The 27,306-nt window shown below is 37.5% G+C and overlaps 2 protein-coding genes across 8 annotated transcripts in view; one reads left to right on the top strand and one right to left on the bottom strand.

Annotated features, from left to right (window-relative positions):
* Positions 1-1,050: 1,050 nt before the first annotated feature.
* On the bottom strand, positions 1,051-17,825 carry LOC134534095 (probable serine hydrolase). 3 transcript variants are annotated; one of them, XM_063372139.1, is made up of 3 exons: positions 17,542-17,812; positions 15,243-15,317; positions 1,051-7,743 (listed from the first exon to the last, which is right to left on the bottom strand). In XM_063372139.1, exons 2-3 carry the CDS (start codon positions 15,304-15,306, stop codon positions 6,899-6,901), a joined length of 909 nt encoding a protein of 302 aa, XP_063228209.1. In that variant the 5' UTR covers positions 15,307-15,317; positions 17,542-17,812; the 3' UTR covers positions 1,051-6,898. The 3 variants fall into 3 exon arrangements, with proteins under 3 accessions (XP_063228209.1, XP_063228208.1, XP_063228207.1); XM_063372138.1 differs by having other exon boundaries at positions 7,659-14,536; positions 17,542-17,557; XM_063372137.1 differs by having other exon boundaries at positions 7,659-15,317; positions 17,542-17,825.
* A 7,476-nt stretch (positions 17,826-25,301) lies between these two features.
* Positions 25,302-27,306, top strand: part of LOC134534092 (transformer-2 protein homolog beta-like) — a 46,364-nt gene continuing 44,359 nt past the window's right edge. For 2 of the 5 annotated variants that reach the window (XM_063372128.1, XM_063372126.1), the window contains exons 1-2: positions 25,316-25,429; positions 25,655-25,806. In XM_063372128.1, coding sequence (XP_063228198.1) covers positions 25,415-25,429; positions 25,655-25,806 — 167 coding nt within the window. In that variant the 5' untranslated portion in view covers positions 25,316-25,414. Of the gene's footprint in view, positions 25,430-25,654; positions 25,807-27,306 lie in introns of all 5 variants that reach the window. The other 3 variants (XM_063372127.1, XM_063372125.1, XM_063372129.1) reach the window with 3 other exon arrangements.

Here is a 27,306-nt window from a genome sequence, read left to right as displayed (position 1 = left end):
GGGTACTTCAGCTAGTATAAAAATAAATACAGAAGTACTCTGATACAATATGGGCAAACTTTTGTAGGAAGGGGCCAGATGAAGTTAATTCAAAAGAAATACATAATGTGTGTGCACCCTCATTCAGAACTTTGTATGGATATAGATCAAAATATGGGCAGGTCATCCAGAGATGACCTGTGTGGGATAAAACCCTTGCACAAAACTCAGGCTGCGTGGGCCCCCCTTGCGAATCCTACATATTTGCACCCTTGGCGGTATGTAATACCTTCCAGTTAAATGGCGAGTCCAACATTTTAGAAAGGCCTTTTTAATGCATTTTTTTTACATCTTGAAAAGATATTAAAAATATGATTTAATCAGAATTTTTATTGAGCACTAAAGTTTACATAACTGTTTACGCATAGTGAACAGCCCTAGAGCAACTTATTACATCATCAACTGCTTCCCGCCTGTGGCCATGTCGGGAAAGTAAAATGCCTCCATCTTCCTTTGTCCCTCCAGCATTCCTCCTCCACTTTGTTTCATTCTCCTCCTCTCTCCTGCACTAATTTTTTAATTATCTGCGCGTTCCACCTGCTCCTTGATCTTCCTTGGGCATCTTCTTTCTGCGTACTTTAACTCCATAATTTTCCTAGACAGCCTCTCTTTCACATTTTCTGCACATGGCTCTCATTCTTGATTTTTCCATGATCTCTGCTCTTGCGTGTACCACGTCATTCCTGATCCTGTCTCGCCTCACAACTGCCAACATACTCCTCATAAACTTCATACCTATTGCTCTGATCTGCCCATCTTTCTCTTTCTTGTCTACATAATTTGTCTCCGGGGCCCTGATTAGAGGTTTTGTGATATGATGGATATTTGCAATGAATTAATTTAAAAAGTGAATTTATAGTACATTGTTTTAGCCTTGAAGAGTCTTATTTCACTCTAGTAAAGGAATAGTTTTCACATAATCTGGATTTTTAAATAAAAATATATAGTAGTATATAAAACATAAATACCAAGAGTATGGTAAAGCATAAGAAGACAAAAAATAATCATAAGTACTAATAAAATAAATTTCTTTATTTGCATTTACGTTTAGTTATATAATAACTAAAGATTTTTTTATTGATGCATACTTTAACAACCATATCCTTAGTTATAAATACAATATTTAAAAATGTATACTAACAGCAATGCCTGCACCACCAAGTAAAATAATAATTGCTATACATTATAACTCATCGACATTCTGGTAACCTTGTAAATGGCACTATTATGCCAACTAACAACCATTAAAAGGAACTACTCAGTGGACTTAACATGAAGAAGAAAGGTTTGCAACTTTAAACACATTCAAAAACAAATTACAAGCTAACAAACATAAACCACTGTAAATACAGACATCAGACATGCAAGTAACCACATCAAAGCTATAGAGCATTCATGCTAGCAAATTATAAAGAGTGGAATTATAATAAATAATAACATACTAACTGGAATTTGGTTGTCGTTACATTATTACAAAAAAAAATGTATAAACTGGACATAAGAGTTATAAAAATATTGTTAACTTATTTTCTCATGTTACAATTCTGAAACAAAAATGATACAAAAAGCACAATATCAGTAACAATTAGAACCTGAAGAAACTTTAGGACCTGCATCCCTACCAGGATCCAATGTTGATAACATACAATAAGGACGTTGTTACGGTGGAATGATTTTTAAATAACAATTACATACTATACTAATAATATTTCTGAACCCACTTTTGAATTGAAGAGTAATGGTCATCATTTATATGTGTTCAATAAATTATTACAGTCAAATTCACACACTAGTGAAAGTGGAGGCCAAAAATAACACCCAGACACTGTGTACAATCATGAAATCAGGAACCACAATTTTTCTTGTTCTAAAGCTATTTTTACAAAGCACTGTAAAAATAATTTTACCTTACATCACAGCCACACAATTTGACAGATTTTTTCTTGTTTTTTTTTTAAATGTAATTTACAAATACTATTAAATTTTTTAAACCAAAATCACAAATTAAAAAATTGAGATTTTGGTTCCAGATTACATAACTTTGTCCAATTAGTACCCAGCATATAATTATTATATGTTAGACATTTTGTAATGCATTATATGCAATATGAAAACAGTCACAAATTACTGACCCAGAAAAACTTACGAAAAACAAAAAGCTGCACAAAAGGTTTTTAGATACACATTTGATTTGATACGTATTCACTTTGATTTGTGGGCATTTAAACAAAAATAATATCTGACAATAGATCATTAAAAAAAATTTCAATAAATAGTGTTCTACGTGCGAGAATAAATATGATACAAATTATGAACACATCCTTTAAAGAAAGAAATTACTTTCATCAATTGGGTCCTTGACAGCAGTATTTGTCGAGATTATGTTCACGTGACAAAACATGGGTTGACGGTTCAACCCCAACTGCTGACAAGACTTTTCAGTAACTTTTAACCACAAAGTATGTTTCTCTTGTGTCTCGAAGCCCATTGTTCTAAGCACTTCCGTGCTTTACACAGCCAAAGTAAACCCTACCATTTCTATTCTACCCGATGAATGGCTACGAAGTGTGAGGGCATATCTAAAAATGTGGGAGGAAGTGAGAATGACTTTACCCCCCCCCCCCCCTTTTTTTTTTTGACAACAAATTTGGAAAAGAAGCAAGAGAGAAAAAGCATTATAAAGTAAAAAGTAGTACATATAAATACTGTTACAAATGCAAAATCAGCTGTGAATCTGTTTTTAAAAACTGCAGCTGTGCGTTTTTAAGAGTCCTGACTACCTGGAGACGCAGCCGTGCTCTGGGACAGTGTTTCACGTGTTACACATACTATCTCTTTCAAACAAAAACTGCACTGTGCATTGCAAAGAGGAGAAAAATAGTGATAAAAGAATATTTTTAAAAATACGAACGTTTCTATAGGCTTCTGTTTCTTAGTTTAAAAATATAAACACTGTAAAAACACTCGGAAACAATACCTGTAATAACTCTTTCGTACTTTTTCTTCTATGACCATGTTCTACTCTTTGCAAAGAAGTGTTTTTTTTTTTTAATTTGAAAGTGATATTGTAGAAAATTGCTTACTCCCACACAGCTGGGATTCCAGATTGGCATAATCTCTTCTCTTTACCATAGCAGTTGGGAAGTTCATGTTCCCCCTATCTGCTTTAAACGATAACTAACAACCAAACCTTCATACAGTGGATAATGCAAAGCTGAAGAGACTTATACGAAAATTTGTATCGACTACATTTTAATGATGAAATAATCAGAAATAGTCTTTCTTTTAGCAGATTTTCCTATCATCAGAAAAAAAAAACAGATTTTCACTGCACTGTATGTTTGCCAGAACCAATAAAGTGACTCTTTCTTTACTGTTATTTCCCCACTGTAATGCTTTCCCTCAAAAACTACAGTTTTATCTGGAGTATACCTGGAAAAAAAAAAAAACTCCTGTTTCATTGATGTTAAAAATGTCTAACTAGAATTTCCTCATCATTTGTAAAACATTTAACGTAAAGGTCTTGTACTGAACGTGTGGTTTACTCAAATGTGATGAGCACTCACTATTGAAACTCTCACAGCGACAACAGGAAGCTCAAGCGACAACTGCGAGTTGAACAGTTGCTGTGGGCTGGGGGCAGCAGTTAAGGGCAATTCCAAGGATAACAAACATACAGCAATGACCTCCATCATCAAAGGTCAATCTCACTTTCAAGATTCTTGCATTTACTAACTTTTAATTCATATTATTTTAGTACATAATTACAACTTCAAAATATCTATGATTTGTTTTAATTTAATGCAAAGTTGAAGGGGACCCGACACAAATATTTGAATGAAAACTACTTTCCAATTACAGATGTTAGAATTATCCAAGTTCCACTGTACTTAATGAATTTCTAAATGCCAACAGCATAAATTTAAGTAGAAATAATACTAGAAACAAACCACAAAAAAAATGTAGGCACGATACGAGCAACGATACAAGGCCAAAATCATAACAAATGAAGGGCAAATAAATAAGCTATTCTGCCACATGTCACATATACATTGCAGAAAATGAGTGTAAAGATACCATTTTGTGACGACAAAATATTTTACTAAATTCAAGTAACTGATGAGTTACTATTTGACCCATTATAAAATTTAAAAGGAACTAAAAATATGGTTACGAGTATCATGTGGGGAGAAAACTTGGTTTTTAAGGTATAGGCCTAGCCCAATTAATTGGTTCAGTTTTATTACTAACGTCTACACCATAAATGTAATTAATACACTAAAAATCTCTAACAGCAATTAGTCTTACACTGGTCATTGAAACATTAACACTTTCCACTGGAGCTTGGCTCGACAGTGGCTCGCTCTTCTGTCCTCTGTCCGCTTCATTCGCACACTCACCAACACACCGCGCCGCAGCTCAGTCAACTATCGCCCGTCGCACCCGACTGGCTCGTCGGGCCTTCACTCGCAGGTATCGCCTCCCGATAGGTCCGGTTCGCTCACCAAGGTTCACTTGCCCTCTTCACCTCTCGCTGATCGCACGGGTATCGCCAGTATCACTCCCCGAGGGGGAGACTCTCTCCGCCGCCCCACTCTTCATGTTAAAAGTTGTGCACATGATGATCATTTCACTATTACATTACACGTTACATGATATTACACTAAGTGAATATCTGTTGAAAGTATTTGTGGCAGAATAAATACAAGGCAGGTATTGAGTTAAACTTACGTACACCTGTTAGAAGTTATACTTCTTTTTGATTTCAGATAGTGAACTATTTTTAAATGTATTGTAACAAAAATTAATAATTTAATTAAGCAAAATAATATAGCTAAATTTTGATTAATAATGAAATAATTTATAATGCAAATAAATTATACATACAGGAACATATCATCATATAAACAGATTTGAAAAAGGTTATAAACACAATTTCTACCACTAATATTCAAAATGTTTTTAATTATATGTATTGGTATTCAACATCAATCACTAAATTTCTGAACGCGACTCTCACGTAATGCCGCACCCGGCGCTATAATTCGCTACCGGAACAGCTACGTCAACTGCAGAGCAAAAGGTTAAACTACATACTGGAACATCTCGGATAAAAATGAAAAAGACTTAAAAAAAAAAAAAAAATAAAAAAATAAAAAAATTAAAAAAAAAAATACTTAACCCTCGCTTGGACCTGGTTTTTGACAGGAAATTTTATTAAAATACTGCCCACCTTGTTAAAATTAATTAAAAAGTTAATACTATATCACATCTAGCACATTAGATGACTATAAATTATTATGCATAAAATGATTCTTGTACTATAATAAAGTTATATTTTTTATTACCTGTACAAATTCATAGAAATTCATTTCCTAACAAATGTAATTAATTTAATATTTCTTTTAAGGTAAAAATTGAGAATTTAAGTCTACCTAGTATGAAATTATCAATCCAATGAACTGAGCTAGGTATTTAATAATATTATAGCAATACGATAAAAAAATAAAAGGTATTAATATATATTTGCTTAAAACAAAATGTGTATAATCCAGTAATCTGTATTTTAAATAAGGAAAAAATATTTTCCACACCGTTGAGTTTTGAACCACGTTCCTTTATTTTATTAACTGCATACTATAACCACTACGCTACAAAGCCCAACAGAAGATTGTAAGGAGAATATGTATTATAATTGTTATAATACCAGTAGCCTTAGCTTTTTTAAAACTTGAAATTACTCTTTATTATGACTATTTTAGTTTAATAAATATATTCCAGGGTAGTTTAAATATCATAAAGTTTCCTTTGGCACACCAATACATTTGGTATGTCCCCTAAATTTTATGAAAGTGACTATATTTGAGTTTATGTCCCTACACGTGGGTCCACCACGTTCCTGTGAATATTTTGTTGCATGGTGTGTGTGCATTGTAAAAATTCACTCATCATTTTTCCATTAAGAGCCTAAAGAAGTATAACTTCAAAAAGTCTGATTAAATGTTATAATAGTTTGATTAATACAAACCTCACAATCGCAAAGTGACAAAATTATGGTGCTTTCAGGTTTGTATTATTAAGGCTTGACTGTTTATGCAAGGATATGGCAGAATTTGCCATGCCTATACAAATAATGCACGTTTGTGTAATATGAAGTATGTATATATCATACATACATATGTATATACACACTTCTCAACAGATTTAAAAACATGGTTACGTACAAGGAACCCATTTTCCTAGTTGCACAATAAATGACTGAATCAGAGCAATGAGCCTTAGGGTTTTAAAAATACAAAATCACTGAAAAGACGGTTTTCCAGATAATTGAAACACTTTCTGAATTTTTTAAAATGTTTTCTTTCAGTTAAGAAGGTGTTAAAATGTAAATATACTTGGCCAAACAAGTTGACAGTAACAACTGGTGTACTACAGCCCTTCTATATCTAGAACATGGTGCGACTGTTGAAAGGAATAACTGTCGGAAGAAGCTGGAAGTACAATACATACAGTGTTCCTAGAAATGTAAAGGATGTTAGAGCAATAGAACCAACATAGAAAATATAACTACAACAGCTTGCATTTAAAATACACCTAGTAATCAACTTATTCAACCACTTCAGATTCTCTAATTATAGCATTATTGTTTTATACTTTGTGACTTAACTAATTTAAAATAGTAACATAATTTCTGTTAAAATTCTTCACAGTACTCTTCACCAAAGTTGCAAATAATAACAAGCAATATAGCACACAAATAAAAAATAACTGAGTCATAATCAAAAATACTGTCATATGAAATCCTTGTAAAAAAATTTGAATTACTTTGTCTGCCAGGCCTAAGCAGCCAACAAATAAATTACCCAGCCCTACCCTTTAAAAAATCATTTATATAATGTGATATGCGTTCAGGGTTATTTAAATGTAAATGATGAGTTCCTTCCACTTCAACATATTGTACACTCTTAGCAGATTCTTTAATTTTATCTAGAACTATGTGATAGTTCTCTGGTCTGTCAAATACCATGCCTGGTTTTCCTCTAATATTCAGGACTTCACAAGTTATTTTCGACGCGTACTCCAAAACCATGTCAAGCGATAGGAACCCCACACCTGGGACTTTCAGCCGAACATCTCGAGAGAAGTGATAACCGTACCCCACAGTCGACGACACCATGCCACGCTTCATCAAGATCTCACCCGATCGACGTGTCAACGATCCGTTGTACGCATCGACCACCAAGTCGATCATCTCGTCGTAGTCGTAGCACGGGATGCTGTCCTGCGTTAAATGCTCATACTTGAGGAATCTGTCGATTGCTTGCCCCGTGAGGCCCACTATCTTGGGGATCTCTCTCACGGCCGGGCTGACGATGTCCAAGGACACCAGCTTATCGATGTCGTCGGGAAACGTCGCGGCGTACAGGAAGCCTATTGCGCCGCCCAAAGAGTGGCCCACGATGGTGACTTTCCTCCATTTGAAGTGCTTTACGATCCTACGAACGAGAGTGAGGCCGTCCCAGAATATGTAGTAGAACTGTCCCGGCGGGTAGTGGGAGGAGAGCCCGTGCCCAGGCAGGTCGATGCAAAGCACTGGGATGTCGGCCGACAACAGCGGGACGAGGGTGTCGAAGGAGCCGGCGTTGTCCTGCCAGCCGTGTATCGCGATCACAGGCTGCTTGTCCCGAGCTCCCCACCACTTGCCTGCGACACATTACGCCACGTTTCAGGTCCCAACGCATCCACAAGGATCTAACCAGTAACAAAAGAATAAATTAAGATTCCTGTACGTGTACTGAAAAGGTTCTTACATCAAATTATATAACAATCTACATAAATTATATTTTATTAATAACATATAAACTACATTAAATATAAATGCATGAGCTTCTTTCCCCAAGCAAATGTCAGAATTTTGGTGGTTCAAACGATCAAGATAATTGAAACTTTTGAAATCAATCTTTGTAAAAAAATATAGCTGCATTTTACTGCGAATGAATGTACATGAGTACATGCTCTGGGTCTGATCAGTGAAAATTGGCAGCAGGCTAAGAAAAGTTCCATACTTCACCAACACACCTAAATTTTAAATATTTGAATTAGTCCAAACGGAAAATGACGTATTTTTGTTTTACGCTTGAATCAGAATAAGATTTAGCATTGTAATTACACACACCCATATAATTTTTAATAAAAACTTAAAAGTGCTCCTGTACATCCGATGTGTGGGTACAAGTCATTAGGCCAACGTCAGTACACCTATCCCTCGCTTAGCACGTCTTCAGATTGCACAAATTCATTTAGCGCGATGTCAATTGTACTGCCCCAGTCTTGAATAGCACGTCTGTAAATTAGTTAGCACAAAATCTCGGCAGGCAGGAAAAAAAAAAGGCAAATCGACGCCACGAAGCCTGTTTCAACTTCTGCAAACAGATGTGCAGTGGAATACAGTCAGCCAAACAAAGGGGGAAGAGATGCGCGTGCAGGTCTGTCTACGCTATCGGCTATTGTAGAAACCAAACATCAGCTGTGGCAAGTTAAATTGCGGCTATGGAGTGTAAAGGACCAAATGTTTTTTACGTCCGCACGTATGCCGCCGTGCCATACCATTGTTGCCTGGCCACAAACCCGGCCATGAACTCAGTCTAGCCAGTGGCAGGGAATTCACCCAAACAAAAGCAAATTCTGCCTATTCAGCTGCCGGTAACTGTACGTACTTGATCACTCATGATGCATCGTGTTCAAGTACTTGAGACAAAACTAGAAGTATTACGGCGCACATTTTGTCACGAAGGCCACGCTTATGTTGGTCGCCCTTAAGTTTTAAACAAGTCAACTGTGCACACAATCATACGAAATAAGGACTCTTACCAAAAGTTTATATAAGTCTGATGCTGTTGGTTGTACTAGCAGGAATATATTTGACTTTAGATACTGGAACAGAAATGAACAGATGATTCGCGTGGGAAATGTTGTTAAATGAATGTTGCAATGAAAAAAATAATAATTGGCCTGACAGGATTGGTGTGAACCAGGTGTGATACGCGAATAAGCACATTAATTTTTTAAAAATTAAAATGTAATTATCCTGACAGTATCGGTTTCACTGTCAGTAAAGGATGGTTTGGAAAGGTATGTGACGTCATTTGAAGGTCAAGCCCGGGCGGGGAAGTCAGCCAGCCGACTGACGATAAAGTACATAATCACGTATCTCCCATTACGCGGTGTCATATATGTCGTACAAAACGCAATGGGAGGCATATAAAGATAAATGGTGTGACATATTTATCGTTGAGTGTTATTCAACGCATTTATATTAAGGAAAGTATATTTTCCCACACAATTTTGGAACACATTAAATAAATTAGCCTTGCTATTTATGAAAACTAATGCTTCAGAATACGCTATTTCGAAAAACACGAGTATTTTTAGGAACGAATTAGTCGTGATAAGTGAGGGATAGGTGTATGTATTTTTATTAGTGGCTGAAGTGTACACAATGATGTGGAGGACATACTGCATCACATTTAATTTGAGGACTTTTGAATAAACTACTGAAAATCATCACTGTCCATGGTTTGTGGAAATTTGACTCAATCTTTTCAATGCTTTTGTAGAGCCCAATTAGACTTTAAATGTCTTGTTCCAATGCTTAGAACTATGTCACATGATTCAAAAGGTTGGAGAGCCAGACTCAACCAAAGTTTGGAATAAAAATTAAACATAGCAAAAACCGGCTTGACATAGTTCAAAGGGTCATAGGCATACTCTCATCCAACTTAAAGAACACGATTATTACTTATTACTAAGAACCTGCAAAAATTACATTACACTGTACACCAATCCCTTACTTAGCACAACTAATGCATTTCTAAAAATGTTTGTGTTATTCGAAATTGCGTATTTTCCATAAATAGCACGGCTAATTTACTTGTGTTCCAAAATGTGTTGGGAAATATTCTTTATGTAATTTAAATGTGTAGAATAACACTCAACGATAAATGTCACAAATTGATCTATATAAGCCCACCATCAAATACTTTGTATGACAAATGCGAACCGTGTAACGACAGATAGGTGGTTACGTACTTATCGTCAGTCGGCTGGTTGGCTTGTCCGCCCAGAGGTGATCTTCAATTCACGTCACATACTTTTTCCTGAACTTTCCATACCATCCTTTACTGGCAGTGAAACTGATATTACTGTCCGGATATTTACATTTTAATTTTTCAAAAATTAAAGTGCTAATTTGCGTATCACCACTTGGTTCATACCAATTCTGTCAGACCAGAGGTTTTTTTTTTCCATTGCACCATTAATTTAACACCTTTTCCACGTGAATCACCTGTTAATTTATGTTCCGGTATCTAATGTCAAATATATTCCCGCTAGTACAACCAATAGCATCAGAGTTATATAAAATTTTCATAGAATCCTTTTTTCGTACGATTGTGTGCACAGTTGACTTGCTTAAAACTGAAGTTGTGACCAACATTCTGGCATTCATGCCATTCTGCACGCCGTAATACTTCTAGTTTTGTCTCAAATACTTGTACACAATTTATTACACTTTCACTTGGAAGCCATGATTCCAATATGATTTCAACTGTATGTGCTTGCGCAAGTAGAGTTACCAGCAGCTGAATGGGCAGACAATGCTTGTGTTTGTGCGTGCGAGTTCTCTGCCGCTGGCTGGACTGAAACTCATCACAGCCCGGTCTGTGGCCGGGTGACAACGGTACTGCTTGTGGCATGCGCGCGGATGTAAAAACATTTGATCCTTTACTCTCCATAGCCGCAACTTAACTTGCCATACCTGATGTTTGTAAAACAGCCATTATAGTAGTCAGACCTGCGCACACTACTCTTCCCCCCTCGTATAGCTAACTGTATACCATGGTATATCTGCTGTTTACCACAGATTTTGTGGCGTCATCCGTAATTTTTTTTTGCCTGTGTCGATTTCGTGCTAACTAAAATTTACAGTCGTGCTATTCAAGACTGGGGCAGTAAAATTAACATCACGCAACATGAATTTGTGCAATTTGAAGATGTGCTAAGTGAGGGATTGATGTAGTCATACTATTCTGGACCCCGCTCATCCAGACATCCAATTAATCAGTACAAGATTGAAAAAAAATTTTTTTTTCTAATGTTCAACTTCCTAAGTGGCTATGATGAGAAAGTGTAGACAATTTATGTATTTAATATCGATTTTTACAGTTTTACCCATCTAAAACTTGTATTACATTCATTTTAAAGCAAATTTAATTTACTCCAAACTTTTGAAGATCTGGACAGGGTCTGATCCCAGCTATGTGGATTAGTGGGACTCTACTGTACTTGAAACCAGGCTAGAATTTTCAAAATTATACATTTGTCTGACACCAATCCCTCATGGGTAGTCTGTCAAGCCGTGAAGAACAACAACAAACCAATAATAAAAAAAAATACAAAATGCTGATGAGCCAATCACATCCAATCTGGACAAAAGGTATAAATGTGGCAGCAGCGAATGGCGACAGTTATCATGGAGTCTAGCATGGTGCTAGAAAATGACGTGAATTGTGCAAGTCTCTACGTTTACTTTACTTATCAAAGTACTCTACCGAGCTGAGATCAGCTACTGGGCCATTCCATTGTCACGTACGGGACATTTGTAAAAATTTTCATACAGATAATTCTATGAAAAATTATATTATAAGGGGTATATTCATGTGTTTTCTTGGTTTCTACAGAAGTTACACATTTAGTGTAAATTTTCAGCTTAAGACATGATAAGAAATACCTTTGTTAACAATATATTGCTATCAAATGTAACCGTCACGTATGGGACACATATAGTCAACCATTAGTTTCAAGAGGACACGTTTTACTGAAACTTTAGCCCGAATTCTAGCATGATATTCTTGTATTATTTTTTGTGAGAACGTATAAGAATAAGAAAAACAGACATCAATAAATGCATGAAAAACCTCCAATAATGAATCAGAAACAATTTTTTTTTTCTGTTTGTCACGTACGGGACAATGCTGTCACGTATGGGACATTTACATTAGTAAGATTGTGCTGAATAAATTTTTCAGTAGAAAATGAAATTAAGTTGTACTTTCTAGGCTTCTGGGTTGTAGCCGCGTCAAAATCAAAGTTTTCATCGACGTTTCGGTCGACGTTACAGTCGCCATCATCAGGGAGCAGATTAATTGAATTAATCTCTCCCTGATGATTGTGACTAACGTCGACCGAAACGTCGATGAAAACTTTGATTTTGACGCGGCTACAACCCAGAAGCCTAGAAAGTACGGACAACGGCCGCGAAAGCCTGCGCTCTTTATTGAAATTAAGATGTGTTGAAAAAAATTAAATTTATACAACCTGACTCATAGAGAAATGTTAAACGAAATTGATTAAATGTAACTAAATAAAATGATAGAGTAGTTCTACCTGCCTATATCCTAACTAAAAAAAAAAATTAATAACAAAACTGTTACTCTGTATGGTCATAAAGATCACTTTAAATGTCAATAAATTTAAACAGTCCTCTGTTGTTCACCACTACTGGAGGAGAAATCTCTCTTGCTACATCTTCTTTTAAATAACAAATGCAGTCTGGTTGTCGAGGCCACTTGAAGTGATGTGGGGGACCTGTAGGGACCATCACTGACACCCGCACTTGATCTCCGCTTGCATCCACCACTTCTCCAGGGTACTCTTTTCCTTCATAGCATACGACTACCCATTTTCCAGGGAAGTTGAATGGATTCCCTTTCGGATTGGAGAGTGCAATTTTTCTAGACAGCTCATTGTTTTTTGCATAGAACCCTGACGAAGTGCTACATGTAATAATGTGGAATTCCTTGATTCCTGGGATCGAAGGGACATTTCTCCAAGGATTTTGGGACAAAATTTCATTCCTAATGTGGTCCTCTTCTATATACCATAAATGGCTTTTGGTATCAAGTTGTGCAGCTACTTCTGCAAAATCCTTAGCTGACTGTATTGTGCATCCCTCCCCTTGCGTCATCATTTTCATTCTTACTAAGCGTTTAATATTGCCACCAACACCATCTACTACACCTTTACCATGAGATGTCGCAAAGTATTTCCAGGTAAATGTTCTGTTGTGTTTCTGGTTCAATATTTCCAATGTTTTCACCATGAATTTATTTTTAAACTCTGAAGAGGACCCATCACTCCAAATTATTTCTTCAGAAATTGCATGATTTTCTTTAAGTATTTCTGTGTAAAAGAAATCCAAGAACACAAAGACTATGTCCTTATCCTTATTTTTTGTGTCTGAAAAAGTATATAAGTTTTGCAATTTCCATTACAAAAAACAGCAGCAGTGAATAAAACAACACTAGCACGAGACCACAAAGCACTTTGTATTTCATTTTGATACTCACAACTGAAAGACATTGCGAAATCAACCTCCAGAACACGCTTTGTACCGTTTGCTTTGTCCTTCTCAAACTCATCATGTTGTATTCTTTTGGTGTTTACATGGAGCATCATTTTAGGCATATCTGCTATCAATTTTTCATATATATCACCTAAACAGTCTTCTTTTATAACTAACTTTATTTTGTTTTCATCATTTTTCTTCCATTCTTTCCAAGTGGTTTTAGAATCTGGTTCTCTTGGGACTACCATTCGTTTCCCATTACTACAAACTTCACAGAGGTTCTGCCAACACAAAGAGTTCAAGCAATCATTGCACAACAGATTTTTCCAAAATTCATTGTTGTATGTATGTTTTAAGGCCTTAAGTTTTAAAATGAAGTTCTCGTGTATTCTGCATTTACACTGCTCTGCAGGAGTCTCTTTAAGTAACAAAACATTTTTTGGCCTTAGACTACAAAATTTAGAGTAACTAATTTTATAATCTGGATTTTCTTCTTTGAATATATAAAATGCTTCATGCAGAAACATAGTCATAAAGTGCTTTTGTAATTTAACTTTTTTTCCATTTTCCCACACAGTTAATACATCTTTCATCCCTGGGCATGTGTATACTATATCTGGACGATATAAAAAATTTATAACAGAAGTCTCTTCTTTACAACGGTTTCTAGTTCCAGCAATACTTTCTTCCATTGTTGTAGTCAGTTGAAGACCAATGCGTTTAGCAAGACCTGTCACAACAGCTTTTTGTTTTCGTGGTGAGTTTGGTAAGGCCCTTGCAGTCTTCCAAACTGCTTTTGATAATGTCTGCTTGCAACTGTAAGGTGTGCCAGAGGAAGACATATCAGAACTGTTTGCTTTTGCTGCATTTTTAGCATTTTTCTTTGCTCTCTGAAGTCTTTTCCTATTTCTTTCATAAATTTTTTGGGCAGCCTTGTCTTTCACTGTCATTTTCTTTTTCTTATTCTTTCTCAGTTCTGCAATCCGTTTCCTTTCCTTCTCAAGATAACCATCTGGATCTGCAGTCTTTTGTTTTTCCCTCATTTTTTTCATCCGAGAAGCACTTGTTGTCTTCTTATATTCCATTTTGTCACTGAAAACCAATTAAATTGATTACTAAAAGTAAAACATTTAAATAATAAATTTATGTAACACATAATATGTTATTTTAGATAGGTGAATATTCTACATATGTTGGGTAAAACATTATATTTTTCATATGTCCCGTAGGTGACGTCACGTACGGGACATGATTGTATCTCAAAATTGTTATTGTTTTTAATGCAATTAAAACATATAAAAATTAAGTTAGCTACCTGCATTCTAATACAGTTTGAATTTATATAAGTAAGATATAATGACAATTTGTTCCTGATGAAACATGAAACATAACCTAAATTTGTCACGTACGGGACATCTTCAACACTCACAATTTAATAATTAATTTAGTAGCAATAAAATGTTATTAAATTATTTTTTTGCAAGAAATATGTTTGTGCATACCCTATATTTTGAACTTAAATATAAATATACATTCATTTATGTGACATGTACTTACCAAAGAACCTGAAAGTAGCCTCTCTATGAGCAAAATAGAAACAGTTGAATAGCAGCCACATTAGAATCAATAAAACAGCTGTTCAATGTTAAATGAGTCAAAATTCAACATGGTTTGTCAAAGACCATAACTTTAAAATCTTTTACGTAATGTTTTCTCAACCAGAAAAAAAAAACATTTAAATTAAAAAAAATTCCTAATTTTCATGGAATGGCCCTACTGATAAGTCACCCATACTCACCGTTCACATGTCCCCACGGCACTTCTATCTTTATTTCCTCAGGAGTGGTGTCTGTGTGTAACATGTTGAAGTTCCCTGCAAAAAAAATTCAGGAACTAACTTTATATGCGTACGTATCTTAAAACCAATGCAGCTCTATCTCTCATGTTATACAAAATATTTTTGCCAGTCACTCTAAACATAAAAAGCTATACATAATTTTTTACAACAAATCGTACTCAATATGTCTGAAAGATGATTTTGTACTATCTTTGCTGTTGTTTTAATATCTTACATTGTCCGCACGTGAAGTTTATAGATCCAGCACTGGATACTTTACAAAGCGGACCACGAGTCCAAGTGCCGGAAGCCAACAAGCTGCGATGACAGAAACAACATAAACTTATACTTGGCCGTGCGACATATGGAACTGACGACCATCGTCCAGAGCTTTCATACCTCAATTAAGTTTATACATGTTGGTCCATATCGGATGTGATGTCATTTTCTGTATTTCAGAGCAATGTTCTACTTCAGAATTTTATTATTTAAGTAACACTATATTTAATTTCTTCTTATGGAAATATTTAAATATTTAATGTTGTTATTTAATCAAGTAGGCCCTATTTTAAACCATGAATTTTTAAAAGAAAATGGAAATTGCATTATCAATTTTTAATTTGACATGTGTCAAGGTTTGTACTCTTGGAAACAAAAAATAAAGTGTTTAATAACTTATCATGCAATTTTAAGGACCTTTCAAAAAACTCTACCAGATAAAATTAAATATATAATTACATTTAGTGACAGGCCATTATTCCCATATTCTATGGTTAGGCACATTGTTTATATGGCACCAATTGAGCCACTTGTAATCAGTATTTAACGGGTGGATTTAGGCTGTTGACCTTTACCGCAAGGTTGAATTACTGCGCTGCTGCCTTTTACAGTTTGCACAGAGTTTATCATTATTGGCTGTTTTCATATAAATTAGGTTTTTTCTGTTTTCTGGCAGGTTATATTTCATGTAATGGTAGGAGTAATTTCGAGAATGGAACGGAAATTTGTAACCATGGCGCGAGCCAAAGTTCACAAAGCCTAAGGGAATCTTTATAACAGTATTAACTGTTTGGGCAATATTTTAATAAAATTCATTGTCTAAAAAAAGGTCCAATGCCCGGGTTTAGTATTTTTTCAAGTCTTTTCCACTTTATTCAGAGCTGTTTCATTATATAGTTCAAAATTTTGCTCTGCTAATAAAATGAGTTAATAGTCAACGTATATGCTCCGGCAGTGACTTAAGAATTAATATAAACTTTTTCTTATAGTGTATAATCTTAAACTAAAATAAATAAATGAAAGCTTAGTTTAGGTATGTTGTAGGCAGACCACTGTGCTCATTGTGTCTTGTGTAAGTGCTTACCAGTATATACTGATAGCTATATAGCTAGCCGAGTGTAAATTGCCAATTGTGGCCAAACGTTTATTATCCAAAAATATTTGAAATTTTTTTTTTTTTTATTCTTTTAAATGGAGCCAGGTAGTGCATTTTAAGATTGTGCAGCACTCTCTCTTTCGGAAAGACCTATGTTCAAATCCCCAGCATCTCTTCCTGAAATGAGTGGTTGAGCTTTTTTCTACAAAAAATAAATAAAAAGTTGGTTGATTCAACTTCTTTCACCAGAGGTCCGCATAACTTCACAATCATAAAACTTGTTTATGTCCACTGCATGTTGTATATTGCATATTTTAAAATAACTTAAAATTATAAATTTATATGACCAGTTTGATAACTTGGTACAATGTATATAACAGAACTATTGACCGACGGTAAAAAAATGAAATAAGTAAATGTTGAGGTAGGCTGTCAAAACGGTTTTTTTTTTTTACCTGCATTTATAATTAATGCCATGTTATTTCTGAACAACACATTGTGATATTACAATTACAAACAGTCTGTTAACTATTTGTTGAAAAATTTTGTCCTATAAAGTTGGTCTTAACATCTTCTTGACAGCGAAGTCGTTACAAAATGTAACACTCAACCACTCAATTTAGAAAATGATGTAGAGGATTTGAACACGGGTTTTTCCAAACGTTTATACACAATTCATAAATAATATTAAACTTTCATTAACTTAGCCAATTCACAAGCATTTACGAAATCCTGGTAACACATACATAGACCAAATTAATTGCTTTTAAAACTACCAAAATGACACAGCACAATCAGTTAAATAATTCAAAAAATTTAACTTGTGTACTTATATAGAGTTTAACTTTTTAGAAAGTTTATAAACACATGTAAAATTGCAAATACCTATTCAATTGCTATTTTTAAAAATGTAGCAAAACCCATAACTCCATTTCGTAATCACACCATTCGCAGTCGCATGACAATAGTTAATTTTTTGAATAGGTTAAGGTTGATAGCCGAACCACAGAATAAACCAATTGTTCATTCTGTGGCCGAACCTTGGTCGAACCCGTAGACAAAGGAGTCGAACTAACAGATAAACCCACGGAATGAGGAATTGGGTAGAACCAAATATTTGGTAGAACCAACTGGGTAGAACTATGTACAGGAACGGTCAGAGATATTGTAAGAGTCCATGGAGTATAAACTAGTGAAAGTGAAGCAACACAATTCACACAGTCAACTTATTTTCTCACAATTCTTTATTATAAAAAATAAATCTTCCTTGTCAATACGTGTGACCCATCCTGACGAATAATTATTCTTAAAATCCCCCCTGAGTAAAGTGGGATGTTTATCATGGTGTTTGTAAATAATGTGGGCCTCTACCATGTTTCCACACTTTTTTACTCCCCCACCAACATCAGAACTGGCTAACAACACGTGGAGGTATCTGGCCAAGCAAGCTAGACTCCACAAAATTTTTAGGTTTAGTTTCTAAGGTACAGTTGTTACCATTTAAAATATTTTAATACAGAAGGAGAAAAATTATATTTTACAGAGTATTTCAATGTCTATGAAATGACATTTTTTAGTCCAATATTCGTTACCGATGAATTTGTTTTCCTGATTACCCTAGGTATGTTATTCAAGTGTACGAACTGTGCATGTAGGGTCAAATATCAAATCGAAGTTCACTGAATATTGATAAATGTAACTATTTCCAAACATCGTGTATATTTTTGGATTCCATGTGCTCTCTCAAATACTCAATGGAAATTGCTTTCGAAACTGCTGTCTATAATAATGTCACTTAGGGCCGGTTTTATGACCCCCGGCTAAACTAGCGGCTAAAATTTAACCGCAGGCTAGCTCTTATTTCGGTTTTATGACGCCCAGTTAACGTCTACCTTCCAGTTAAAGTTCCGGCTAACCTAGCGGGTGGATGAACCGGCCGCTAGCTGCTTAACCGGAGGCTAAGCGACAGAAAATAAAATGGCGATGTATCAGGCGAGGTTAGTTGTTTATAGTGATGATGACTATTTAAGAAATTCTATTGAATATTTGCAGGATGCGATGGAATAATTTATTACTAAATATAATATGCTTCGCCGTATTCGTCAAAGTTATATTAAAAATCACATGAAAGTGTAGTCACGCTTTTCGATTCTCTTCGAGTCGTATATTATTATTTGACTTTAATTGATCACGAAGTACCTACATAAACGTATGCAATGTATATAAACTTAAATGTTCCTGCTTAAGAATATGTGTAAATTAGTGCATTTTTAAATTGCAAAACGAGGGTTATTATTACCTATAAAATGTGTGTTATCGCGGGAGTTGTATTGACGCCGACCGCCAATGCTCTGACGCTGACCGCCAATGCTCCTCTATGTCGCATAGACCGCTATGCCTCATCAACGTCTCGCAAAAGCGTGTGCAGCGAACGCGCTCGTGCGCGCAACAAAGTGTAGTGCGTGCGACGAGGCGAACACCACGCAACGAGTGCTGCACCGGCGGAAGGATCCGGCCGGGTGTGGCATGTCCCTCCGCCGCACTACAACAAATTATTTTAATTAGGTTTTCCACAGGTTTTATTAAACATTATTTTCCATTAATTAATAATTAAGTTTTTGCAAAATCATGTTTCACTGTGCGATTTGTCCCGAACCTGGCCGGTTCAGTTTCCCGCGAAATTCACACATTTCCGCGGGAGGGCTGGCGGGGGAGGGGGGTCGCGCGCGGCGACACCGTCAGTGTCCTTCCGGGAGCTCGAGAGGCCGGCAGCCTGCGCGCAACGCGGAACCTTCAACCTTTGCATTCACCGACATGTAGTTTTTCAATAGTGTAGTTTCTCTTAAACCTTTTACGTACAGTTCCGTGGTCGGCCTACATTTACCATGAGGTACTTAACTTAATTCATCAGTGCTCCGAGATGAGTGTTCTACGTCATACGTAAGTACTGTGGGGAGATTATGTGGATTTACGTCGGCGCTTCACGCCCAACCTAGCCTACCGGCTACCTAGTTTTGGCCCGCACGGGGCAGCCAGCAGGCGACGCGTGCCATCAAACTTTATAACGAGTCAGTCCCTGGGACACACCTAGGCACCACGTAGAGTCGCCGGAGACACGGGCCTACGTGTTGCTAGCCCAGTTTAATTAGAGTTAGGTCATAGTGTAGTGTATTGTGCGTCAGAAATCATGTGCCATATCAGAGTGTATTTTTTGTAACTATCGCATCACGTGTACAAGTCCACCCCTCACGCGCATAACAATCGTGAGCCGCCACTGAGGAAGTGAGCTGCGCGTGTGACTAGTCGCGTCGGGCAAACAGTTACGGCCAGAACGGGCAGCACCATGTATTGGGCTGTGCTGTATTAAATTCACCAATTATCTTCAGAAGCTTTGTGTTATTATTCAGGCGTCCCGAGCGGCCATAACAGCTCGGGGGGCCCTACTGCGTTGACCCCTACCTCTAGCCACAAGGCCGAACCTTCCCTGAGATCTCGAACTGAACAAAAATCACGTCTAAATAATCGGAGGTAGTGGGGACGGCGTCAGCTCCTCTATGTCGCATAGACCGCTATGCCTCATTAACGTCTCACAAAGGCGTGTGCACCGAAGGCGCTCGTGCGCGCAGCAAAGTGTAGTTCGTGCGACGAGGCGAACGCCAGGCAACGAGTGCTACGCCGGCGGAAGGATCCGGCCGGGTGTGGCATATCCCTCCGCCGCACTACAACAAATTAATTTATGTATATTTTTCCACAGGTTTTTGATTAAACATTATTTTTCATCAATTAATATTTCAGTCCTTTCAAAATCATGTTTCACTGTGTGCTTTTTGCCGGACCTGGCCGGTTCAGTTTCCCGCGAAATTCACACGTTTCCGCGGGAGGGCTGGCGTGGGAGGGGGGTCGCGCCCGGCGACACCGGCAGTGTCCTTCAGGAGCTCCGAGAGGCCGGCAGCCTGCGCGCAACGCGGAACCATCAACCTTTGCTTTCACCGACATGTAGTTTCAATAGTATAATATCTTCTTAATCTTTTACGTACAGTTCTGCAGTCGGCCTCAATCTACCATGAGGTATTTCACTTAATTAAATCAGTGCTCCAAGATGAGTATTCTACATAATACGTGAGTACTGTGGGGAGTCTACGAGACTTTACGTCGGCGCTTCACGCCCCAACTTAGCTTACCGGCTACTTAGTTTTGGCCCGCACAGGGCAGCCAGAAGGCGACATGTGCCACCGAACGTACTAACGAATCAGTCCCTGGGACACATCTAGGTATCACATAGAGTCGCCGGAGACACGGGCCTATGTGCCACTATCCCAGTATAAGAAGTGTTATGTAGTAGTGAAATGTTTGCTCGTCAAAGTGTAATTTGTCATGTTAGGGTTTAGGTATCACCGCTGCATGGTATCGTGCCACCAAATGTACTAACGAATCAGTCCCTGAGACACATCTAGGTATCACGTAGAGTCGCCGAAGACACGGGACTACGTGCCACTAGCCCAGTATATTAAGTGTTAGGTAATAGTGAAGTGTTTTGTTTGTCAAGATATAATTCGTCATGTTAGAGTGTATTTTGTAACCGCCGCATCACGTGTACAAGTCCGCCCCTCACACGCATTAAAATCGTGAGCCGCCACTGAGGAAGTGAGCTGCGCGTGTGACTAGTCGCGTCGAGAAAACCGTTACGGCCAGAACGGGCAGCACTATGTATAGGGCTGTGTCGTAATAAATTCATCCAATATCCTCCAGAAACTTTGTGTTATTCTTCAGGCGTCCCGAGTGGCCATAACAGCTCGGGGGGCCCTATTGTGTTAACTCCTACCTCTAGCCACAAGGCCGAACCTTCCCTGAGATCTCGAACCCAAGCAAAAAACACTTAAAAATCATAGGAGGTAGCTGGGACGGGGTCAGTATCTGTGTATTTTTATTCGTAATACAGTGGACATATGCCGGGAATGAAATGCACTTCATACGAGTTCAGACGTGTTTCTAATTCAATGAATACATTTGAATGTGAAAATAAATGTTACCCAATTATCCCTTCCCTATCTTACAAACCTTTAGGTACTTATTATCTACCTGCCACGCAAATGCAAAACGAAAACAGCACTGGTATTATTCTGTTTACCGTATCCAAGTTTATCCCTTTATCCTATCGGCATGACCATTTATATGTTGGTCTTGTTTTACATTAGGTATACTAGCTGTTTTAATTAATTTAGAATGCGAAATGAGCAGGAATGGCTTAACTGATATACTTTAAAGCTATGGCCACATAGGGTGCTATGCTGGCTATGTTCGCGATGTTTGCTATGCGAGTAAAATATAGCCAGCTGCATCTCAGGTGTAACTGGCCACACAAAGCTGTGTGTTCGCTATGCTGGCGATGTCACCAGGTTTCAGTACTTAACTATTTTACTAAAAAAAAAAAGTAGCTGTTTTCGCACAAAAAAATGTTTTCTCAAGGAATTGTGCTGTAATTCTGCATTTGAATTATATGAAGTTTAATTTCTCTCAGCATTGTGCTTTAATAGTCAAGGAGACAGAAAAGTTATTTGAAAGATTATGAAAATATCCATGTTTATGGAATAAATCGATGGAAGAATATAGAATGCAGAATATGCAGGACAATGCCTGGGATGTGATTCGAAGAAAGTACTATCAAACTGATTCGAATTTATCCAAAAATAATCCATGAATTTGGTTTCGTATTCATAAGCAACTGTTTCATCAAATGTCGAAATGACGTCGACCCAAGTGTCTCCCTGGCTCCTTCAGGCCGAAATGCCGCATCAGCGCCATCTCTTGCATAATGGTGCAACGAGAGTGTGGTGCAGTGCGACGTGTGTGTTGGTCTTTCAGATATTCGATTTTTATTTTATTGTATATATATATTTTTTAATTAATTGTAAATAATTTTCGTATAAATTTTTACTAAATCTTTTATAGTTGTATTGTTCACCGGGCGCCTAGGCTGTGGTTTCCGCCTGTGGCCAATCCGCATGTTCTGCGGGCTCGCGGAGGAGGGGGGAACGCGAGCGCTCGGGCGCGCCAGGTGGAGTGGGAGAATCTGTCGAGATCTTTGCACGAGAGGCAGCAGTCGCGGGAGAGGCGTCGCTTCGCACTGGTGGTGAGAGAGTCTAGCTGAGAGAGGACTTGACCGTGTGTGACATCAATAGTAGTCGTGAGCTGAGCCGTGCGGGAGATAGTCATAGTTCAAGTCGTGTTTTAGACACAGCCATTTTCCGTTCAAGTTTCAATGCGAGTCTTGTGAGTCGTGAACTATTGAGCTGGAGGTTAGGCGTCGCTAGCATAATTTTCATACGCGTCTCACCTGTTATTGTTTCATATAGTTTGTCAGTCATCGGGTTCGACGTGAGTCATTGTATATAAGTAATTCAGCTTTGTTTTATCCTAGAGACTGACGCTACTCCCGCTGCCTGTTTATGTTTTAAAATTAAATATGAATGCTTGAAAAGATCTCAGGGGTTTTAATGGGGGTTCGGCCTCGTGGCTATAGGCAGGGGTGCGCCGTGGAACCGTATTCACCTGGGCTTTTCAGGCCACCCAGGACGCCTTGAAAATGATTAATAAACAGATTACCAAAACACTGCACTTTATTCAACGTTGATACACTGGATGGTCCTATTACTGGCCGCGTCCGTTGTCGTACCGCTGTGACACACGTAAACGCTGGCGAATAATACGCTCGACCAGGATAGATTGCAAAGTGAAATCAACGGGTTGAAGCTGTGGCTACGTGTCTCTGAGTAAGATTCAGTATACAGTCACGGAATTGTGGTTGCAACAAATTATATAGAAAATAAACGAATAGCGGAGACCCTGTGATTAGGGTGGTTTGCAGTCTAACCTGCGACAAAAACTAAAGTCTCGAAAAGTTACGTGATCACGTCAGTGTGCGACGTATACGTAAAACCTCAATGAATGGCAAGATAGTCACTTGAACACACGTTACATATTGCATTAAAATTTAAAGACAGTTACAATACGAAAGTTAGTCAGTATTTCACAAGATTCTCGACGATAACAATTAATTGGCTACTGGAGCCGAAAACTGCGTGCAAATATTACGCTGTCCTTAAACTGGACATGGCCTTACGTATTACGTTAAAAATCCCTATAGGGAGTAAAATATTAAGTTAAGTGTCGCACGAAGTATCGTGCGACTTAAGTGGGGTCGGCGCCGAGCTGATTGAAAGGTTTGTAGAAACTTACACTATTGCTGAAATGTAGAAGAGAAACTAGAAGTGCTGGCCCGACGTTCGCGGAGCGTCCGACCCCTGAGAGCCCCTGTTGAAGACTGAGCGCGAGACCGCCCGGCGGCCTCGCGCCTAAACGCGTGGAACGCGGGAAAACCGACCTGACCAGTTTTGGACTTAGAAACAAATTACACAACATATGCTTATAAGACAATTAGACATAATTACCCTTACATGAACCCTTCTTTTAAATTGTTATTAATTTGGTTGTTCTTATTAACAAAATAATCAAGTGTTTAATTAGGCGCATTGCCACACCCGGCCGGGCGCTGTCGTCGTCGCGGCGTTCGTTGCGGTGCACTTTCCTACACTTTGTGAAGATCACGCTCGGGCGTGTTCGACGCACTTCGGAGCCCGTGTTGTTGTGGCATAACGACCTTTGCGGACCAGAGGGAGCACCGGCGGTTGGCGTCAAGACTATGTTAGTGGAGTAATTGCCAGAATAGGGACATATGGATCTTGTGACGTTTTCCCCATAATTTTTCATCAGGCTACATCAGCCATGTTTAGCGTCACCCCTAGTAAGGAATGGTCTATATCGACATGGGCGGGACGTCCCGTATTTAACAAGGCAGAAGTGCCCGGAACCGGGCAACACCCTAACCGAGATTGCCACAGGCGGGACCGTGGTAGACCCATGTAAAGTTAATGCAATGATGTGTATAAAGGACCCAGAAACTTTATTTGGACTTCTTATTTATGATGAGACTAAATCCCTCGGCTACAAGGCACGAATCCCCTCTACCGAACCCCTGAGTAGCCGGGAACATCGTAATAACACTAGGGACTAGTCCCCAGCTGTCCTCAGAAATTCATAAAAAAAATTTATATTATATTCATGAACCCATTTCGTTTTACATTTACATACTGTAACAGCCAGCAGAATATCACCATCGTTGGAATCATCACTCTATTCCCACGGCATGCATCTCTCCGACATCGCGAACTAGATTATCTTGTCTTGCTACCTGTTCAGTGAACATCGTAAACTTAGCGTTTCTTTCTGTGTGGCCTCGGCTTAACTAACTTTTTGGTAATGATTTGCTAAAAACGAGTAGAGCCAATAAACACATGAACATATTATATTTTTTAATTAGTAATACATTAAAAGTACATTTTATTTTTATTCTAGTTCATGATAACCTAAATTATTTTAAAAACTGTGATGGGATCATATTGTAAAGTTTGCATAAAGGCTCCTCTAGAGTTAATATCTTTAAATATCATTCAATTGAAATTATCAAACAAACAAAATTAACTTAGATTTTATACATCCTTTAATTGTATTTTAATTCCTAAATTAAATTTGGTTTTTGTTCGTTGGCAAATAATTATCTTCTAAAATTCAAAATCCGGTTATAAAGAGCCTACTTCCGTTCTCTGTGTCCTCGGGTTATTACAAATCCGCCATTTTCCTCTTAGTTTGTATTATATGTTCGGAGTAAAAGGCTCAAGGTTTTTGTTGAACCTTCCGAGGCATGAGTGACAGGGAGGTACGTATTTCTTTCAGTACATGTTGCATGTAGTGTTGTTGGCTTTGTTTAAATGTATTTCTACTATCTATTCTTACGCCGGTATCCTGAGATTGTTTCCCTATTGCATGGCGTCACAGCTACAGCATACACGAAGTCTGTGGTGGGATTGTGTTTTTTTTATATTTGGAATTTGAGCGGTTGTAACTTGTTATTTGCTGATTGGAGATGGTTGATTTGTTTCAGCATAGCCCGAGTCAAAGCGGATCTAATCACAGCCCAGCGGCTAATGATAAGAGCCCTTCACCAGCGAGATCGAAAGAAGAAAGTCGGAGTCGTTCGCGGTCGAATAGCCCGCGCAGGTCACACCATCGGGGAAAGTCATACTCACGGTCTAGGTGAGCTTGCTGAACAGTGATCCACATGATTTGTGTTACTATCCTTTTTGAAGGCAACTATTAGTAAATAATTTAAGTGATTTTTTTTGGTATTTTTTTTATCATGCCATTTTAATATGTGTTTTGTCATATAACCTGATGTTTTTTTCCCCTCTTACAAGGGGAGGGCAATGACTTTGTGAAATTCACTTTGGGATGATACTCGTATTACTTATCCCTTAAAATAATAAACCGCACTGGCCAGCCAATTCCGAAAAAAAAAACTCCTGAAAATTTAAGCACAGATTATATACTAGTTAAGTTTCACTCTGGCCAGTAGTGCAGTGGCCTAGGTGGTAAGGTAACATGCTTGCTGCCCAAACGTTTTGATTCTTGCTGATGGTCATTTTGTTTAAAAATCTATTTACAATTACAGTAGACTCCTAATTATCCAAGTGTGAATTATGTGGTTTGCCTGTTAACTGTGTCATGTTTTGCTTTCATAAACCATAAATACAAAATAATTTATATATTTTTTTCTGTTTTCACATAATGGAAATGGCGCTTGTGTAGCGTTAAATATTGTGTTGCATTAAATACATTGCAAAGAATTAGTAATGCAACAGGTTAATGTGACAAAATCAAAAAACAATATTTTGCTCTTTCCTTAATAGCTATTCGCCTCGTTTGTTACGTATTTGACAAGGCCAGAGTGTTCAGCTAATTTTTATATCCCGCTCACGTTAACAGATTAAATCGACTTTTTAATAATATATACTGAAATGGGTAAATCTGTATTGTACGGATTAGCGCCAAAAAAAAATCGTACAAATATGAAATAACTTTCATTATATGCTCTTTTACGTCCTCTTTTCAAAACCGCCTGCGGAGATTAAAAATTCCAATTACTTTTGGAGATATCGCCGTTCTTATTTTGCAATACAAGCCCTATGTAATCATTCAACAGACGCCATTTTATATTTTGCCGTGTGTGCATGAATGCCTAAATAACAGAAATTTTCCATTATGTAAGGTTAGTTACATGATAAATACTTCAAAATAAACGGAAATTAAAAATATCAATTAATTTTACTTGTATAGTTTTAAGTATTTATAATGTAACTGACCTGACCTAACAAAACGGGACAAAGGTAGATTAGGTCAGGTCAGCTACAGTATAAATACTTTGAAACTGAACGGACATTAAAAATAATAAAAATTAATTTTAATGGTTGTTTAGTTTTAAAGTATTTATAATGTAGCTGACCTCACCTAACAAACCGAGAAAAAGGATGAACAGTAGGAACTCACGTAATTTTCGTTTTACGTGATGTAGTCGTTCAACTACGTCGCGAAAAAAATAAATAATAATACTTGTAAACAAGCAACAATGGTGAATGCGGGAAGCCTACGATTCACTCATCCTTCTGGACATACCCGAATACTCACGTTGGCAAGCCTTCTTTCAACAGACGAGAGGCAAACGCCGGATCGTGCATCTTCGGTTTTTTTTTTTTTTTT

This window comes from Bacillus rossius, chromosome 7 (genome assembly GCF_032445375.1).
Source record: "Bacillus rossius redtenbacheri isolate Brsri chromosome 7, Brsri_v3, whole genome shotgun sequence".
In the NCBI taxonomy this organism is placed as follows: domain Eukaryota; kingdom Metazoa; phylum Arthropoda; class Insecta; order Phasmatodea; family Bacillidae; genus Bacillus; species Bacillus rossius.
The sequence above is the reverse complement of the archived record's forward strand: the minus strand, read 5'-3'. Positions and strand labels throughout refer to the sequence as shown.